General features: G+C 34.4%; 1 protein-coding gene, 1 long non-coding RNA gene and 1 pseudogene across 3 annotated transcripts; 1 reads left to right on the top strand and 2 right to left on the bottom strand.

Moving 5' to 3' along the window:
* Window positions 1–5,714: 5,714 nt before the first annotated feature.
* On the bottom strand, window positions 5,715–6,634 carry LOC121173379 (uncharacterized). 2 transcript variants are annotated; one of them, XR_005888125.1, is made up of 2 exons: window positions 6,114–6,634; window positions 5,715–6,027 (listed from the first exon to the last, which is right to left on the bottom strand). It is a non-coding gene; the product is annotated as an uncharacterized lncRNA (long non-coding RNA). The 2 variants fall into 2 exon arrangements; XR_005888124.1 differs by having other exon boundaries at window positions 5,715–6,023.
* Window positions 6,635–9,299: 2,665 nt separating this feature from the next.
* Window positions 9,300–10,364, bottom strand: LOC100795806 (protein OPI10 homolog). The gene is made up of 2 exons (XM_003518318.5): window positions 10,084–10,364; window positions 9,300–9,979 (listed from the first exon to the last, which is right to left on the bottom strand). The coding sequence occupies exons 1-2, from the start codon at window positions 10,184–10,186 to the stop codon at window positions 9,513–9,515; spliced, it is 570 nt and encodes a 189-aa protein (XP_003518366.1). The 5' UTR covers window positions 10,187–10,364; the 3' UTR covers window positions 9,300–9,512.
* LOC100795268 (hydroxyisourate hydrolase-like) lies at window positions 10,185–19,937 on the top strand (annotated as a pseudogene).
* Window positions 19,938–20,082: the final 145 nt, after the last annotated feature.

Below are 20,082 nucleotides of genomic sequence, written 5' to 3'. Positions count from 1 at the left end.
AACCTGTGATATATATTGTCATATCAAATCGATGTAAATGTGTAACAAATGGACCATATCATTATCCCTTTTGTAACACAAAAGAATATATAAAGTGTTCCTTTCTCTTACGTTCATTTAAAAATAAGAGTAGAAAAGTGTATTATCCTTTTCGAGCATTCCACCCACTCCATATTTTATCAATAACACCTCATTCCTGATGACCACCTTCTTTTTTATACAAACTACAATTTTCCCTAAAGTTTTTATCACAAGTACATGAGGTAGCTAGAATTTACACGACTATGTTACCCATGCTGCTAGAATAGTTAAGTAGATTCCTTTCTTTGGTTCAAATTCGTGAACTGTTATTGTATATAATTCCCAAAGCATTTCACATCCTCATTGAACACTGAACAAATTTAGTCTTACCCTAGCTAGCAGCATAGGTGCTACACATGTTGTACATCTAATTAACAGCAACATTATATAGGTTCATTTATTAAATTTTGAATATAGAGAAAATTGAAGGAGAAAAGAAAGCATGAGAAAGACATGTCAAAGTCCACTTTTGTTGTGAGATGTTAGGAATTGAAGGGGAAAAAAAAAACTGGGGTCCAAATTTTTGCAACCCCATTGCAAGCGAATATGTTGAAGGTGAAATGCCACCACCCAGAGGATTGTACCTTGCAGTGTCCACCTCATACACATACCCAACCCAACCACCCACTCTCTCCCATCACTCACAGAACTTCTTCATCCTCCACTACCTCTTTGCTCCTATTCAGTACACAAATGATATAACGCGTCCAAATTATAACCCCATTATATAATATATACTTGTCCTTTCCTTGATTGTTTATTATGTCCATAATTAATTGTCAATATTATTATTGTCCAACCAAAATTGCAAGAATCAAATATGTGCAAAAAGTTGGAGATGACAAATGCAGTAATCTAAACGCGCTTGAGAGGTAATTAAAGAAATAGAAATAAGTATTAATTGCAACTTGCTAAATCAACAAATTTATCAATCAGTGTTGAAAAGAGAGTGATTAAGGCATTAATTAATAGATGTACCCAAAAAAATTATTAATAAATAATATAATTTTTATTTTTTTACTGTGATAAATAATTAAATTTTATTAAAAGTGGAAATAATAACATATAATATATTAATAACAGTAAATATTATACACTTTATATTATTATTTAATTCTTACTCTAAACACCAAACAAAACCAAATTATTACGATCTTTGATTGTTTTTATAAGAAGTTTTTAAGAAATTTGTTTTTATCATTTTTATAAGACTCTCTTTGAATTACCTATATATAGCATTACTTATTCTTTAACAAAATTAAAGTAATCTTAAATAGAATTGTATTAATTAATTAAATAAAGAATTTAGATAATAGAATTTTAATATTTTTAGGAATAATTCTAAAACAATTATACAAATTATTGATAAACTTAACAATATTATATTGATTTAAATTTAACCAAATTCATGTACCCAAAAAAATGAACAAATTTACTTAAGTTAGTTGACAAAAATTGTAAGTAAGGATTTAATTCAATTATCATATAACACATTCCTAAATAAAGATAAAACTTTATTTAAGTAATTAATAGAGTACCAGTGTGATTACATCGATCGTATTGATTCACACATATTTTAAAATAACTTATATATACTGATAATTCATATGATTGGTTTAAATAATTAAATTTTGTAAGAATAATTTATAATTTCACTAAAGAGCAAAACACTCTAATTAGGTGGTTAAGAAAATAACTAAATTTCTTAACTTTTGTAAAGCAAATAAAAGATTCTTATACATAAGAGGAAAGACAGTAAAAAAAATAAAATAAGAGAGAAGAGAGTAGTAATTGGTAAAAGAAAACCACAGTCATAGGCATCATAAATTATTACAGCTGATACGGGGAACAAGGTTGTACCCTTCGAAGTTGACGTATGTATTTGTGCTTGAGAGGTTTAGCAGAATAGGTGGTAATGGCGGTGGTGAAGAAGAGAGTATGGGGTGTGATGAGTGATGACTTGTAAGTTGTAACCCTATCATGGCTCGTTCTTCGAAAGGAGAATAATAAATGCAAAGGGTCAGAGTGAAAAACAGTACTTTTTTGGCAGAACAGAAAAGAGGGTCCTGATGTGAGAGGTGAGAAAATGATTTTGTAATCGATTGCTTTATGATTGATGAGCATTGAAAAAGTAGTATGCACTTGACAGTGAGAGAGAAAAAAAAAATAAAGTTTACTAGGAAAAAAAAACCCTTTTGAAAAGTTGTTCTTTATTTTAACTTTACTTTTCATACTGACAAATCAAGAAAACTGTTCCAGAGAGAACATAACAAGTATTAATTATGAGGTTATGATGACCATATGATCAAGAATGCAGCTAGCAGCAGCAGCAGCTAGCAGCGCATGCATAGCTTCCTCTTCTTCCTATTGACTTGATTAAATATATGTGCAGTACAATTTGTCCTCTGTTGATAAAAAGGCAAAGATAAATTGGTGGCGGTGCCCCTTTCCAATTTAGCTTTTTTCCCCTAGAGAACAAGGCATTATGCAGATAAGAGCTACATATGAATCATGAACTAGTTAATGGAAACTAGAGTACTAGAAAGCTATCTTACGAAAATTGAACCAAATTCATCCATTAATCACGGGTTAAATTAGAATGGTGAAAATTACCTGAATGTAATTCTTTAGATATTTAATGTTACTTTTTAATGAGCTAATTTTGGGGTAGAGGAAAAAGACAGACAAAAAGAAAAAGGAAAAAATGTAGTATGATATTGATAGATTATATGATATGTATCATATATGTTGTGCTTTGTAAACATACGTGTTGGCAAAATTTCAGGTTACCTGTACTTTGATTCTTAGATGTGAAGTTGCTCAATTTGATTCTAAAAAATGTTAGTAAGGTACTTTTTATCACACATTTTTAGATACATTTTTAAATTATATATAATTTAAGTTAAAATTTACTATAAAGTATAAAATATTTAACGAGATATGTCAGAAAATGTATTACTAATTTTTATTTTTGTTTGAAGAGGAGTAATACACTAATACATTCTTTATTATTAACTAAAATTTATTTAAAATTATAAAAGATGTTTATATTAAGTAAGATGTAGGATATGTGAAGCTTTATAAAAAAAATCAATAAATTTAAATTAACAAAAAATGTTTTTAGAAAAGTTGTAAGAAAATAATTTTCTCATTTTAAATATGCTTATGATACGTAAAGAAGAAAATTGAGAAAAAAAAAGGGCAACAAAAAAGTTGCATAATTTCTTCTCATCATGGGCTAGTGTATAGCATATATTTTTTCTAACTTTTCCAACTTGAGAGACTGCTTAGGTAATTTTATCAATTGTGTTAAATTTTCAATATTTTAACCTTATATTGAGAATAATCATTATTGAAAGAAGTAATTAAGATTTATTGGAAACTGTGTAAAACATTCAAACCTTGAATCATTTTGATGATCACATATTTAAAACAGTTAATGGTAATGTACTAGTAATTGATTTTAGATTATAAGAGAACAAATCTATATCTATGTTGGTGTGTAGACGTTTGTATTGGTATGCATGCATGTGTGTGAGTGGCATGAGAGACTGAGCTTTCACATCATGGCTTGTTAAGGGCCCTGACAGTGTCTTTCACGAAAGTCGCTGACTCTATTGTCTGCCCCGCATTTAAAGCGCGCTCTGTTTTCCTAGTCTCCAACTGTTTCTTTCTAACTCTCCCTCTCTATTAATATACTCTCTACTTGATTATCAGTTCCATTTCTCTTTTCCACTTTCTTGATTTATAACATACATTGCACAGCAGCCACCAGGGTATGTTTTTCAAATGGTGTTTGACATATTCAAAGCCACCTCTAATCAATATAAACGTGAGTTTATTTGAAATAAGTCGTGGCCTTTTCTGATTTGTTTTCAGATACACGTGATTATACCTAGCATGTTTGTTTAAAAGTGGAATATAAATTTTATGTTGAGTTGATTTTTTATAATATAATTTTTTTCTTATATATGTAATGTTTGTCTCATATTTTAAACTCAATTATAAATAAATTTATTTTCATACAAAATTAAGTCTCTAAATGATTATTCAAACAGACTTAAACTGTATGATATGATTTAAACATAAATATATAAAGACATAAGGTAAAATAAATTATAATAAGATAATAAAATTATTAGCATACTATTTCTAAACTAGAGACCATTTTCTTTTTATTTTAGTTTTTCACAAAACAATAAAAGATGTCTTTACATGGTTTAAAGTTTAAGTGTTTTATGTGCCATTTTCTCGTATCTTAAAAGTATAATTTTTTCATAACTTGGATGACAATTGATAATTTATATTTCATTCTTTTAGTAATTTTATAATTCATTTACTCTATGTTGAAACTTTTTGTATCACAAGTATCGTTTTTATTCCAGGCAAATGTGACCTAATGTTTTAAAAGTGTCAGTTAAGGAAACAAAAGTAAAATTTTAAAGAAAAATTGTCAAACTATAAATACAAAACCAGTTTAAGTCTTCAAATATTTATCTTTTTAAGTAACTTAAAAAATTTAACAAATAGTATATTAATGCTCCCAAATTGTCTCTTTGATCATAAAGACTTAAACTAATTAAAAACCAGAATTTTTACATTTTCTAAGAGTTAATTAACTTCGCCAAAAAAAAAAACAGTACTGTATACGGATGAAAAATATTAACATCAGTTTTTCAAACAAAGTTAATTTCACACTCAAAAAATATAGGAAATTTGTACAAGATCGATCAAATAAAAAAAACAAACAAAATTGTCAAGAAAACAAACTGTGAAAGATAATTATAATGAGCAAGAAGAAGGTAGAGAACAACAGGAAAGCTTGAACCCAATCCCTACCGCGATGAATAAAAATACAATTAAAAATTCTAAGAAATTATACATTTGTGTATTGATAACATAATTCACTATTCCTGGGCCTAGACCCAACAATAATTAGAAGGCTACCCGAAATGCTTCAGCCGAAGAGTTTACTCTTCTTTACTCGATCATCTATTACTTTCTATATTGCGGGGTCTTCTTTAATAAATGGACTGAGATTTGTTCTTGATAATGGTATGTACCAGTTAAGGACTAAATACCTACATGCTTTGATAGTGTCTTTACCATCAGGTTGTTGGAAAATTTAATAACAGTAATGACTAACCCTCTACCACACATGAGGTTAAAGGAAGGGACAATATTGAACAAAAGAGAATGGGATAAGGAATGAGACAATTGACTTTGCCTGATCAAACATTTTTTTTTTTTATTGTTATGGACTTTGGGGGCTAGGGTGTACCAGAAGAAATGGTCCTCACTCCTCATTGGAAGCCTAGCTAGTTATAGCTAGGACTTTGGCTCAAAAGGAATCAACTTGTCTAGTCCTTCTCACTTTTATGATTTAATAATTTTTAGTTCTCTTTTTCTTTTGAAAATTTAGCACTTTAATTATATGTGTTTAGTTGGTGCATATAAAAATTTACTTACAATAAGTTACTAAAATAAGTTGAAAAATATATCCCAATTTTATATAAGCCTATAATAATAGAAAAGTAACACCATATATAATTGAAAAACCTCAAAGTGACAATCTATTCAGAACTCTCAACGCTCGCAATAATTTACTTACAATAAATTACTAAAATAAGTTGTGTATTAAACAAGTTTATTTTTGTCAAACTAACTTACAAATTAATCAAAATAACTTATAGACTATTAAAGTGTCTTACACCAAACAAACGCGCAATATATAAGCCTCGTGTACAAGTAAAAGTCATGCTCCACACTTACATCAAATACTTAGCCAAATTAAGCAATACTTCACTGACTTCAAGTGCAATAATACACCCCTCGTGTCGTGTACAATACCAATCAACAACACTGACATGTATTGCATCGATACTCCCATAGCGCAAGTGCGTAGTGTAGAGTGATCCACCCCTCCAACAATAGGAAATTGACTTCCTTCAACAAAATAAAAGGTTATGTATGCTTTTGAGAATAATACACTGAAAAGGAGAATTTAAAAGACTGATGTTGCAGCACGTTACTTTGACAAATGCTCTCAGTTGGTGAAGGTGGGACATTGACCTATTTTCAAAGGGTGAAACTTGAAGTTATCCACTACTACTCATTCTTGGGACACTGTCATGATGGATATATATATGTCAAATTACCCATAACAAAATAACTCGATTTACAACAGATAAATTAACCTAAGAACACTCGACCTATGCAAAAATTGGCCATAAAACTTCTAATAGAAGCCATGGCCATGATTAGTCACTGAAATTAGAAGAAGAAGAAGAAGAAAGAATTAGGATCATTATATTTTCTTCTTTATTTCAACGTGTTTATTTCAGAGTGCTTAAAATTCTGTTCAAAGTTCTCTCAAAACTTTTCAATTTTTTGTAAGTTCTGTGCCTAAAATTTTATTTTTGCAAGTTTATTTTCTTACCTCTTTATATTGAATCTATATTGTCAAGTATTGCTGTATTAAGCTAATTGTTATATCACTTTCTTAAAATAAAATAATTACGATTACTTTAAGTTCTACTTTCTTGAAATTCTATACTACAGAATTAACTTTTAAGTTCTATTTACTACTTTTTATTTTATTTTAAATAAATCATTGAATACAATGAGTCCCTTTAGAATAATCTTTTCGATAAATAATCTAATTTTGCATGTGATGAAACTATCTCTCTTTATATATAGCATATCAGAGGATCATTTTTAATGAGAGGATTAGATATATGTAAAGGTCAACTCAAAGTTACCCATTAATGCTGACAAGTATATCCGAAAGAATGGACAGTCATATTCAAATTTACTTTTAGAGATTCTGGCTTATTAATAGTCATGTAATTTCTATGAGATGCCAAATTCTGAAAGTGCAGGCCCTGCAAGAGATTACTGCGCTGGCTTCACTTCTGATAGCTTTGGGCCACTTTAGGTTATGGGCTAGTCTAAAACAATATTATTTCTCTTTTCAATAAAGATGAGTAGGGAATTGCTATATATACCTTCCCTTTTTAATAGTACACACTCCCCTTTTATTTTATCTTCCAAAAATATTCCGGAAAAATACACTCCCCTTCACTCCACAAGTCTCTCCCATGGCCTTCTCCAATCTCCACCGCTAGTCAAAGAAGACTAGGCATTCTCTACAGATGTGTTTGATTTAGAAGATAAAATTTTAAATTAATGTAGTGTAAAAAGAGTGAATCCCACAAAAAAAAAATACAAAATTTCTCTCCAATATTATTTCTCTCTTCTCTACCAAACACACCATATATGTTGTCACTATCACATGGCCAAATGTTTCAATTGTTTTCTGCTTCATACATGAATCATGGGTGCAATTAACATTTGACAAAATTAAATGATTTGAGGGCTCAGTCTTGGAAAGAAGAGGGACTCTATTCGTGCCAAATTCCTTTGCAAGTCCACTATGCTGAGGATTCTTATGCGGGCATATATTTGCCTGTTACGTGGATCTTTTAAAGCAACTTTCTACTTTTATAAACACTGTTTTGATTCAGCATCACCTCCTTGATGTGAATTTCATTTTATTTTTTTTTAGTTATACAAAGGGCTACTATGCCAGCAACATCCGCCATCAAGAGAATCAAGATGAACTAAACTGCAAACTTGATATTTGATATATTGTAAAGATAGAGTAATCTTTTCGTTAAAAGGGGGAGTGTATTCGATAAAAAGAGAGTGGAATTTTGGGATTTTTAGGAAAAATAATTAAAAGGGAGTATTTTAGTAAAAGTTTGGATATAGTAATTCCCAACTGAGTAAGGCAGTGTTGCCTAAGAACCTCTAGTGGTTTGGATTCAACTACAGAAGAAGACTCTTAACAGAATTACAGATAAATAATTTTTCTTCAAATATGGAATAATAAAATAAGAAAGCACTTCATTTTCTTATATTTCAAAAATGCGACTACTCACCTACTAATTACTTGACTGAATCTTTAACACCCCCTTCGCCAATAACATTATCTAAAACCACCAGTAGATAATTTCACAAAAATCAAAATAAAGTGTGTTTGACAAAGCTTTTAACTAGCTGACATGTTACTTAATTACTTGAAAAGCTTGTTTAAGCCAAATAGCCGTATTTGATAAAATAACTTATTTTGGTGATTTGTGATACTTCTTTGAAGCACTACTCGAAAATAGCATTCTAATTTTTCAATTCTTAACTAAACGGGAGTGACCTTAGTTTTAGTTTGTCTTTCCTATTTTGTAGTTATCATGTCCAAGTTATACCATGTGCGGCTGGTTTAGCTCAATTATATATACCTATATGCATCCACGACCCAATCTACTAATATTTGTGTGTCATTAGTATAAGTACAAGAAACCCATTTTCTGATACGTCTTAAGATGGCATAATATGATAATGTCTAAGAGATAAGCCAGAAGAAAACTATAAGCAATTAGGCATGACCTACTAGGAGACGAGCCAACCCTTGGCAAGCTCATCCCTTAAAACTTCAATTGTAGAACAAAACTGGGATTGAATCAGAGAATTGATCTAGGGTGCTTTTGAGAGGATTTCTAGCAAATATCCACCACAGATATCATTAAGTAGTAGTCCATGTTTAAACTAAAACCTTTATCACAACTAGGATAGTTTACTCCCATAATCCTCTTAATATTGTGGCTTGCTTGCATACTAACTATAACCAAACCTGCAACAGCCTCACAAGTCACAACAAGTCAACAACCACTCCAACGTTTGCCTCTTGATTCAGCCAATTCTTTATCCTGAATCAATATACCTATGATTTTGCTTACACCAATCAAATCATGATGCTTTCAAGAAGAAAAAAAACTAGGCAAGAACTATCACCCATCATGACGATTCCAACTATAGTTATCTCACCTGAGCATTTTTATCTTTAACCCTGCATTCTATGTTTCAGTACTACTACCAAAAATGAACTTTTCCCCCCAATAAAAACCATAACAAGACTTAGTAGCATGAAGATATATTAAGAACTAAATTAACCCCCATATTATTCATCACCATCAACACAACAACATTGTTAGACACTCCAAAGTCCAACTTCCAAGTCCTAAACTATGATGAAACCATAATTTCCAACAATTTAACACTAAAGCTTCAATTTTTTCCAAAACAAATCCCCCATAAATACTTTCAGTATGGGCACAAAATCATGAATTGAAGCACAGCTTTTTCAGAAAAACACTTCTAAATTAGGATCACAATACAACATGATATCCCATTTCTATTATCTATCATTATCATCTTACACCATTAAATTACAAAAAAAAAGCAACAAAAAATTAAAAAGAACCCTTTTTCAATTTCAGAATTACAAAGCAAAGGAAGAGAATCTAGCTAAGTTGGTTGAATTGTTGTAAACTCCCTTATACGGTCGCCGATTCCTACAGATAAAAAATAAAGACTTACGAAGCGAAACCCTTCAAGTATTCAGGGTCACGCCTGGCCCGCTCCTGAAACTTCTTGAACCACCGGTCCAAGATATCCATCGGAACAATCAGCTTCGACCCGTCCACGCCGCAAAACGATTGCATGAAATTGAACAGATTCTCTCCGACCTTCATCGCCAAACCCTCGATTCGCTTCTCCGCCGCCACGTCGAGCGACGGCAGCGACGCCAGATCCTCCACCGACACCCCGATCTTCGCCGACAGCGGCTGCGCGTCCGCCGTCAGCTGCATCGGCCCTCCGGCGCCGGGCTCTGGCCACGCCAGCGTCAGCACGGCGGAGGGCCGCGCCACCGTGACGGCGCCGCAGAACACGAACGGCGACCCCGGCGACTGGATGTAGACGGCGAGCGCCTTCTCCGGCGGCAGCGTGTAGCCGTTGAGGAGGAAGATGCAGAGCTCCCGGACCTGGTCGAAAGCCTCGCCTGCGCATGTTAGAAAGTTAGTGTAACTGAAAGATAATGTGCGCCGGGTGAATTGGAATAGGAAAAAGAATGTGTGGGTTTTTCAGTTAAGGGTTTAACGTTACCTACGAAAGTGTTCATGTCGAGGACCCAGTGGAAGGTGTCGATTTGAGCGAAGGTTGAGATGTCCATGGGGAAGCTCCGGTTCGGGAAAACTACTCCGAACATGTTGTTGATCGGTTCTGTTCCTTGCGAGGATTGTGATTTGTGCTTGTAAAACTCGATGATGATGATGATGATGATGCAGATTCGCACTTGCAGGGGTTTAAGTGTTTTCTAGTTCCATGGATTCAAAGGAAAACATAGAAAGTAGAAACATCATGGCTTGTTTAGAACATTCTGGATATACTAGGGGGCATATACGCCTTTTCACTTCATTTATATAGATAAAAATATATTATTGCTGCCTAATTTGTTAAAAAAATGTATTATTCATTTTTTATTCATATATAATATATACTTTATTAATATCTGTTATTTTTTAAAAAAATATCATATTATATATCATATTTATAAATTTTATTCTAAGACTATCCATAATATTAAATTATTTAAGAGAGGATTATTTTTTAAAAGATAATTTTTGAAGTAATCAATATTTTTTTTCCTTGATGATACTCAATAAATACACAAAACAAGTGTATAATAATTAATAGACCTCACTAATCAAAAATAAAAAGGAAATTTAACCATAAAATGATCTTATTTTCTTATAATTAAGAAACAGAAACTAGAGATGGAATCAGAAATATCTCTGAATTTTACTTTGATGCTGACTCTCTTACATTTGATTAAGCTGGTTGTGGGAGTGTTGATCAATATAGCAGACCTGACTTTCTTGTTGAATTCGTTTTTGGTTCAGGCACCACTGCTTATCAAGTTAATTATCTATATTTTCCTTTGATGCCAAGTCCTTGCAGTTTTGAAAATTAGCGAGTGTGGCGATTAATTAGCCATAATATTATAATTAAACATATGATTAATTATAAAACAGGTGGAAGGTGCTGCTAATGAAGATGGAAGAACTCCTACCATCAGGGATACCTTTGTCCATGCTGGTCATTTTCTCTTGCTTCTTCTTCTCATCAATCTTAATCACCTTATTAAACTAATCATCGCTTTTCTTAACTTTGGAAGGTTACTTAATTTAAAAAGATGGTCTTTGTGATTAAAACACGTTTTTTTTATACTCAAAATACGTATTATTTGTTAGATTTCATCTTAAAACCAATTGACATTAAGTGAAGTTGCCCAACAGATATATAAGCTGCACTCCAAGGATTGAGGCAGCCAATGTGGGACTTGGGTATTTTCCCAATACACCCCTTCACGCCCAGCACTTATTGGGCTTGGTGTGTGAACCACAAATGGTGGGTGCTTGTCGCAGCCCATAGAGTGCCTTTTTGAGGCAACAAACATGATCAGGAAAGTTTTTGTTGACAAAACCAGGTGGTTGTATCATGAAGACTTCCTCCTTAAGTGTCCCTTGAAGAAATGCATTGTTGACATCAAGCTGACGTATGGGCCACCCTTGACGAACTGCCAGAGTTAGGACAATGTGAATGGTCACCGGTTTAACAACGGGGCTAAAAGTTTCTGTATAGTCCCAACCAGAGCGTTGGTGAAACCCTTTGGCGACTAACCGAGCCTTGTAACGATCAATTGATCCGTCTGGATTTCGTTTGATTCGAAATACCCATTTACAGCCAACCAAATTTTGATCAGAGGACCGACTGACAAGATCCCAAGTGTTGTTGTGGTGTAAGGCATCAAATTCGGCTTGCATGGCTGAGCGCCAATCAGGGTCGCGAAGGGCCTGGGTGATGGTGTTGGGTTCAATGGGAGAGGAGGCTTGGACATGGAGATTAAGCTTTTGGATGGGTTTGATAATGTTGTTTTTAGACCGAGTGATGATCCCACCTCCATTTGGGTTGACAATGGTTTGGGGTGGTGGAGCAAAGAGTTGCGGGGATGATTGTGAGGTTGGAGGAGGAGATTGAGTGGGGTTTGTGGGTTCGGTGGAGGACTGGGCCATATATGGGGAGTTGGTGATGGATGGGGAGGAAGGGGCAGGAGATGAATCTTCCGGTGGGTTCATGGGTTGTAAGATGGAGAGTTAAAGTGGGCCTGTTTGTTGCTCCGGACTTGGACTAGCGTGAGTTACTAGGGAGTTGAACGGGAATTCAGATTCAACGAACTTCACATGCCGAGAGGTGTAGATCCTTCCTGTTGTGGGATCGAGACACAAATATGCATGTTGATCAGCCGAGTAACCTACAAAAACACACATAGCAGACTTTGGTGCAAGTTTATGGTTAGCATATGGTTTAGTCCAGGGAAAACACAAACATCCAAAACACTTTAACTTATGATAATCCGGACTAATGTTGAGCAATTTAGAATAGGGTGATTGGTACCCAAGAATTGGAGTTGGGAGGCGATTTATGAGATAAGCGGCGGTGATCATGGCGTGAGGCCAATAGGTGAGGGGCAAGCCCGAGTGATGGAGAAGAGAGAGACCGGTTTCAGCAATGTGACGATTCCGGCATTCTGAAATTCCATTATGTTCAGGTGTATGAGGTGGCGTTGTATGATGACTTATACCATGATTTAGTAAAAAATGGCGAAGACCAATATATTCGCCACCATTGTCTGTGTAAAGAATTTTTATTTTGTGATGATAGAAATTTTCAACTAGCGATTTAAATTTGGGAAATATAGTTTGCACATCAGATTTTCGTTTCATTGGATATAGCCAAATATAACGAGTAAAATGATCAACAAACATGCAATAATAGCGAAGACCATCAATTGATAAAATAGGAGAAGTCCAGACATCATAGAAAATTATTTCTAATGGATAACAAGATTGAAGAGTGGATTCATGGAATGGAAGTTTATGACTTTTGTTAATTTGACACGAGTGACAATCGGATTGCGGAAATTTATTTGAGCCTAAGGAAAAATGTTTCTGAACAAATTTGAAAATAGAAGATGAAGGGTGCCCAAGCCTATGATGCCATGATGCAGAGGATTCTGTTCGAACCGTGTGGACGGAGGGTGAGGTGGCAGGCCAGAGATAGAGTCCATCCACACACGAGCCTTTATGGGTTGTGTGACCCGTCTGCAAGTCCTTCACATAAAAAGAGTTTGGCAGGAAAACAACAGCAGAGTTGGTTTGTTGGGTAAGTTTAGAGACAGAGATTATTTTTTGTTTTATGGAAGGAACACATAGAGCATTAGACAAGGATAAATCATTAAGTAAAAGTGTTCCAGAATGAGTAATGTTTAAACCTGAACCATTACTCATAAACAGTGAGTCAGGACCAGTGTACGGATGATGAAGCGCCAGATTATCGAGATCATTGGTTACGTGATGTGTCACTCCACTGTCAAACAGAAAATCATGTTGCGATGGGCCGGCAGTTGCAGTATTGACCTGAACCTGTCCAGTGTGAGCCGGAGAGTTACGAGGTGGCGGTGGGACACTAGGATGCTGCTGCTGGAAGGTTTTGCACTGAGAGAGAACATGACCTTTGATGTTGCACCACTGACAGCGGCCGAGAAAAGGTTTGCGAGATGCTTTGGCATAGGTGTTTTTGAGAAGGATCCAGAGATCATGCGAGGTCTTGGTGTGAGACACCAGAGAGGCCACTTCATTAGAGAGAGTGGTGAGGAGAGCACCATATATAAGGCGGTCCTGTCGACGCCAGGTTTGGTAAGCAGGATTCTGAGTTGTTACCGGAAGTGATGCAGTGGTGGGGGTCGTTTCCGACGGCGCAGGAAAAGATCCATCTGGATATTGGAGGAGATCATAGCCATCAAGGATGATACCATATAGAGGAATAAGTTTGTAACTTTTATTGATGAATTTGATATTAGTTTACAGTGATATACATACAAGTGAACAGCCCTAATATGTAGTGAATCAAGCTACCAATCTCCTAATAATTCTCAACAAATCAGAATTGGAAATAACAGATTTGCACGGCTAAATAATTAAAGGAATTGAAAACTAATTATTATGATTGATATCCTCCCGCAAGTTGTATAATCTGGATGAGAGATGCAACTTGGACAGTAGCGATTCGAACCGAGGGCGAAGCAGAGGCTTTGTTAGAATATCAACAAGTTAATCATCGGTAGACACAAAAGACACTCGAAACTTGTCATGTTGAACATGCTCTCGGACAAAGTGGTAGGCTAAGGCTATATGTTTCATTCGAGAGTGGAAGACAGGATTAACACTGAGATTTGTGGCACCAAGATTGTCACAGTATATGACTGGATTGGCAGTGGACATGTGACCAAGTTCTGTGAACAAGGAAAGAACCCATAATAGTTCACTAGCCGTGTCAGCCAAGGCTTTGTATTCTGCTTCAGTTGATGATCGAGCAACAGAACGTTGTTTGCAGGAGTTCCAGGAGATGGGAGTGTTACCGAGATACAACAAGTAACCAGTGGTTGAAACATAATCATCCTTGTCACCAGCCCAATCAGCATCCGAGTAGGCATGAAAGGTCAAAGGAGCAGTCGCTGAGATGAAGACTCCTTTGTCACAAGAGCCCGCCAAATATCGGAGCACTCGTTTGAGTGCAGACCAATGCGCCGTTCTTGGATTTTGCATGAACTGTGCGAGTTTGTTAGTGCTGAAGGCGATATCTGGACGTGTAAGACTCAAGTATTGAAGGCTTCCAACCAGTGTGCGGTACTCCTTTGGAGAGGGTAGGAGATCACCAGAATCCTTAAGTAATTGAACACTCGCTGACAAAGGAGTGGATGCTGGTTTTGTATTTGTCATGCCTGATTTATGTAGCAGATCAATGATATATTTCCTTTGTGAAAGAAACATTCCTACAGCGGAAGGAATTACTTCGACACCCAAGAAATAACTGAGACATCCAAGATCTTTTAACGAAAACCGAGCACCAAGTGTGGCAATGAGTTTGGACAGCTCTGCAGATGAATTTCCAGTGATAATTATATCATCAACATATACTAATAAGTAAAGTGTAACCTTTGGTTTTTGGTAGATGAAAAGAGATGCATCTGCAGTGGAATTGACAAAACCAAGGGAGAGCAGGAATACGCGAATAGCATGTTAGATTTCATCTTAAAACCAATTGGCATTAAGTGAAGTTGCCCAACAGATATATAAGCTGCACTCCAAGGATTGAGGCAGCCGATGTGGGACTTGGGTATTTTCCCAATATTATTATCTTACGAGATATATCACTGGCAAACAAGGACACAGATGAAGTTTTTTATTAAAAAAATTAATAATTAATAACTAATATTTATCGATAAAATTACTTAATTTTTTATTACAAATAGAAACTTGTTCTAAATATTCACAATATTTCGATTCTTCCTTAAAATATAAATACGACTGCTTTGTTTCTGGAAAAAAAGTAAAAAGCCCCTTTTCGGGGCTTCTCTGTAGACTGTAGTTATGAGCTTGTGTCCTATGTGCCGCCGCCCGAATTATCATTGAACGAAATTAGTTTTGTTTGTTAAAAATAAATTTAATTTTAAGTCTTTATGATCTTCGAAGATTTTAGCTAACAAAAATCCAAAAGTTTATCTTGGATGATAGGCAGTGTGTACCAATTTCACTGAAGCAAGAATCAGTTGTGAGAAATGGGAATATTGGTATAGCATGTACAGTTAATTACCAAGTTTTTTCTTTGCATCCGGTGGCTATTGTATAAGGGTTAGCAACAATAATATATTTTTGCTCGAATGATTTATAGAAAAACTCTACCTTCTCTGATCTATTCAACATGTGCAATTTTTTTTTTTTTTTGTAGATACATCCTACAATTTATATTTGAACTCCTTTTGTACCCGCTGATAAGTTAATTCAATAGTTTTTTTCATTATTTTATGAAAAGAAACTATATTCTTTAATTGTCCAGCCCTTTTATGCTATCATTTTTCTATAAATATTGTATGGGCATGGAGAAAATGGAGATGTACCCTCTGATGGGTACCATAAATATAAGGTAAACAATAATACAATAAGCTTTTGTCTTTTTGCTTTTGTCCAGTAAAACATTCTTTGAGTCACCAGATAATTAGTGGAAATTTAAATAAACTAAAAAAAATCAAGTTAAAAATTAAAATTCTTTGAGATCACTTCACTCTTTCCTCCAAAAAAATCTATAATGCAGGAAGATGTGCATCTCATGGAGGAATCAGGTCTTGAAGCCTATAGATTTTCCATTTCTTGGTTGAGATTAATACCAAGTATTTTACTAAACTTAAACTTGAGTACATAAAACTTTGATGTTCTTTATTTCCTTCCCACTAATGCCTTTTGAAATGCTTTTATTTTTCTCCCCTGATGGTAGAGGACCTATCAATCCCAATGAATTACAATATTACAACAGTGTTATTAATGAACTTATTAGCAAAAGTTAATTACGAGTTTCTTGATTTGTAAATTGCAAGATGAAACATGTATTGAAACCTTGAACAAGAATCCAACCTCATGTTACACTGCACAATCGTGATCTTCCTCACGTACTTGAGGATGAATATAGATGTGAAATTTGGGTTTCATTGATAGTCAATTTTGATTAAGAATTATTAGAATTCATCTACTTTACTGTTGTTTTTAATGGAATAATGAGGATTTTATTATCATTTTAATTTTGGACTAGTAAGATTCGAAAGAAGGAAATTACAAGTACTTTGAAGGAAAAATTGATACAAAAACTTGAAGAAAAAGCCAAGAAAAAGTTGAAGATGGAGACAACTCGCTTAACGCACAAGACAGACTCAGTGCGTCTCATCGCTTAGCGACCAACTCAAGCTTAGCGCGAAGAAGGCCCACGAAGAAGCTCAAAGGCACGTTTAGCGCAAATTCCACACTAAGTGCATGATCATCGCCATACTCGCTAAGCCCAGGTGTTGCCGCGCTTAGTGCATGATCACACCACCATACCTGCTAAGCCCAAAAGGGGGTGTTTAGCACGAGGTCGCATGAATTTTAAGCTACTTTAGGCCTATAAATAAAATTATTGCTAGGAATAGACTGATGTTTGTTTAACCTATTTTATGCATCATCTTTTATCTTAATGTGATTTATTATTTTATCTTTGCAAAAGGATTTGAGAGAAAAAATAAATAAATTAAGCTCTTCATGCGGGAAACCAAAGATAAAGTATCATAATAGATGTGAGTGTAAACTGGGATAACATTAGATAGAGAAAAATTATTAACATTACATCACAAGTAGTTTTGGCATGCTAGGCCCCAATATATTTGCATTATGAAGTCATCTTTTGCATTCAAATTATTGTTTATTTTTCTTATCTTCTTACCTTTTACTTTTCCCTTTGATTTCACGCTTACAATCCCTTATCTTTTCTACTCTATAAATTGCTTGAAAATTGGGTTTGCACCAATCTAAGTACAAAAAAAGTCTCAATGAACTCGATACTCAGACTTCCGTTTTACTTTACTACTTGTGGCAAATTGATATACTTGTCAACGAGTTAACAATGAAGGATGGGTTAGTCGTGATATCATGTACGTTCTTGTGCTTTAGCAGTTCAATCAAAATGATGTTCAAATTAATTCTTGAAAGTTCTGGTATATACTTGTTGTTTGAAATAAGATTATTGTCAATTTGTCAATGTCATTAGATCTCTAAAAGAAGACATTGTATGATTAATTATCCTACTTTATGGTTCTATAGTTAATTCTATTATTCTTTTTTCTCTTTTTATTATTCTCATTCCTCTTGTTCATCTGATCCTTGCCCTGTCACACTTCATTGTCGTGAACAATTCTTTTTTTAACATGTTTTTCTTCTTCTTAGAAAACATTGTCCTTAAATAAATAGAATTGATGCCAATTAATAAAGAAATTAATTGAATGTCCAAATAGAAAATGCTTCACAAACTATGCAAATGTGTGTTTTACAGAGTTTGGTGATTGTTACGCTCTTTGCTATTCGACAAGTGTACCGAGTCCACAAGTAATATATAAAACGGTAAGACCGAGTGTCGAGTCCACAAAAAATTTGTTTCACTCAGAAAAATGTATATTCAGTGAGCAAACATTTTGTGTATACCGAAAGCAAGTAAATATCAAGTTGGGTTTTTTTGTGTGAAAATCTAGTTAACTATAAGAAGTAAAAACAGTCAAGTGAAAAGCGTTGGGTTATTCTACTGAATCAACCTTGATGTTGTTAAATATTTTTCTCTATTTAATGTAATCCTAGTGTTCTTATGCTGAGAAATTACCCAAACCAAGATCCCTCGAGTGAATGGGCCTAACTCTCTTTAAACCTCGTCCTTGATCCCTCAACAAACTCAGCCTAAAAGAGTTGTATTTACAACATAATATGGACTAGATTGTTGCACTCTATTCCTAGACATATAGCTTTGAAGCTTGCCCTATCAAGTTCTAAGGCTTTAAAACACTTTCCAATGCTAAAAATCCTAACTATACATACAAATGGGTGATCAAGCTACAAGCATGTAAAAATAAGCATGGATAGAAGCAATGAACACATAAAAACAACATTAAATAGATAGTGAAAGAATATTACATTAAAGGTTCGGCTGAACTCCCCAACCAAGAGGTTTAGCCTTCCATTACAAGTAATGAGCTTTCAATACAAAGAAGAACAAATTTTGAGTGAAGAAAAATGGCTAAGAAGGGTTGAGACTGCCTCATTCAACCTCTAGAACCCTAATCTCACTCCTATAACCTAAACTCTCTTGGTGACTTCGTTTCTGTCGCTCTAGCTTCTCCCTTGGCTCTGTTTTTCGACTCCTCCCTTGATTTCTGCCAACTTCAATGTTTTAAAGACTACTTGGACGTTTAAGCTTCTGAAAGCTCGCTTAGCGAGATTGGCTCGCTAAGAGAGAATAAGTGAATTTTTGCTTAGCGAGCTGGGCGCGCTAAGCGCGAGAAGGGACAAATGACTCATTGGGTGATCTTACGGCGCGCTGAGCATGTACATCTGTGACTGATCCTCTTCTAGGGTTTCCCAACACGCTAAGCGAGCTGCATGCCTCGCTTAACGGATGTCACTCGCTAAGCGCATATGTCTCGCATAGCGAGACATCAGCTGCTTGAACCTTCTTTTCTTTTAGCCTGAAACTGAAGTGGTTTCAACATTAATTCACAAAATGAGAGTATTTATTATATAAAATCAAACTAAACATGAAAATATGTACAATTCCTACAAATAGAACCATAAATTGAACGAAAGATGCTAATTTCATGTCAATATTCAATACAAAAGTTAGTTGTAAATAACAACTAACAGTGATAGAGTTCGGTATTAGACTATTGTGAATGAGCCCAATGTTTTTTTCCCTAGGTGGTTATGATCAAGGAACCACCCCGCCTCGACGATGTTCTCCCCCATTTTGCACTAGAAACAACAATAGGGGCAACTAAACATATGAACCCTACTGTGTAGTTAATCATGTTTTGTTATCACATTCTTCAGTTGTGAGATTATATAGAAGAAAGTATAGGGTACATCACCTAATCTTTTCCATGTGTATTTTACCCCATAGATTGTTTTAAACTATTGTACTCCCTTCATCCCAGAATGATTGATGTTTAAGGTTTTTCACACAGACCAGGAAAACAAGTATTCCAAGAGAATTATCATTTATTAGGGATGATTTTGAAAATAAATGTTTTATATCTCATTGAAAAGTGAGAACATCACTCAATTTGAATTTTTTTTTCAAGGACTAAAACTACAACCATTTTGGGACGAAGGGAGTAACTAGCTAGGTGTTGACATGTCAACAAAGAATATTCATGATTCAGTGGAAACAAAATTCAATTTCAGGACCAACAATATGGATATGTTGGTATATTTGTTTATACATTTGGGTTCATTCCTCTTACAGATGCAGAGAAAGATAAGACAGCCTTCTAAAGAGCTCATGATTTTTTTAGTTGGCTAGTATGTTACAAATTGTAACATTAGTTGTTATTATCGAGTATTTTCCAACATATGACCTTTTCAAATGCTTGGAATTGTAAAACTTAAGCCTAGATGGATTTATTCAAGATTTGGTGAA

This window comes from Glycine max, chromosome 2 (genome assembly GCF_000004515.6).
Source record: "Glycine max cultivar Williams 82 chromosome 2, Glycine_max_v4.0, whole genome shotgun sequence".
NCBI lineage: Eukaryota > Viridiplantae > Streptophyta > Magnoliopsida > Fabales > Fabaceae > Glycine > Glycine max.
Note: the sequence above shows the minus strand (reverse complement) of the source record. Positions and strands in the feature narration are given on the sequence as shown.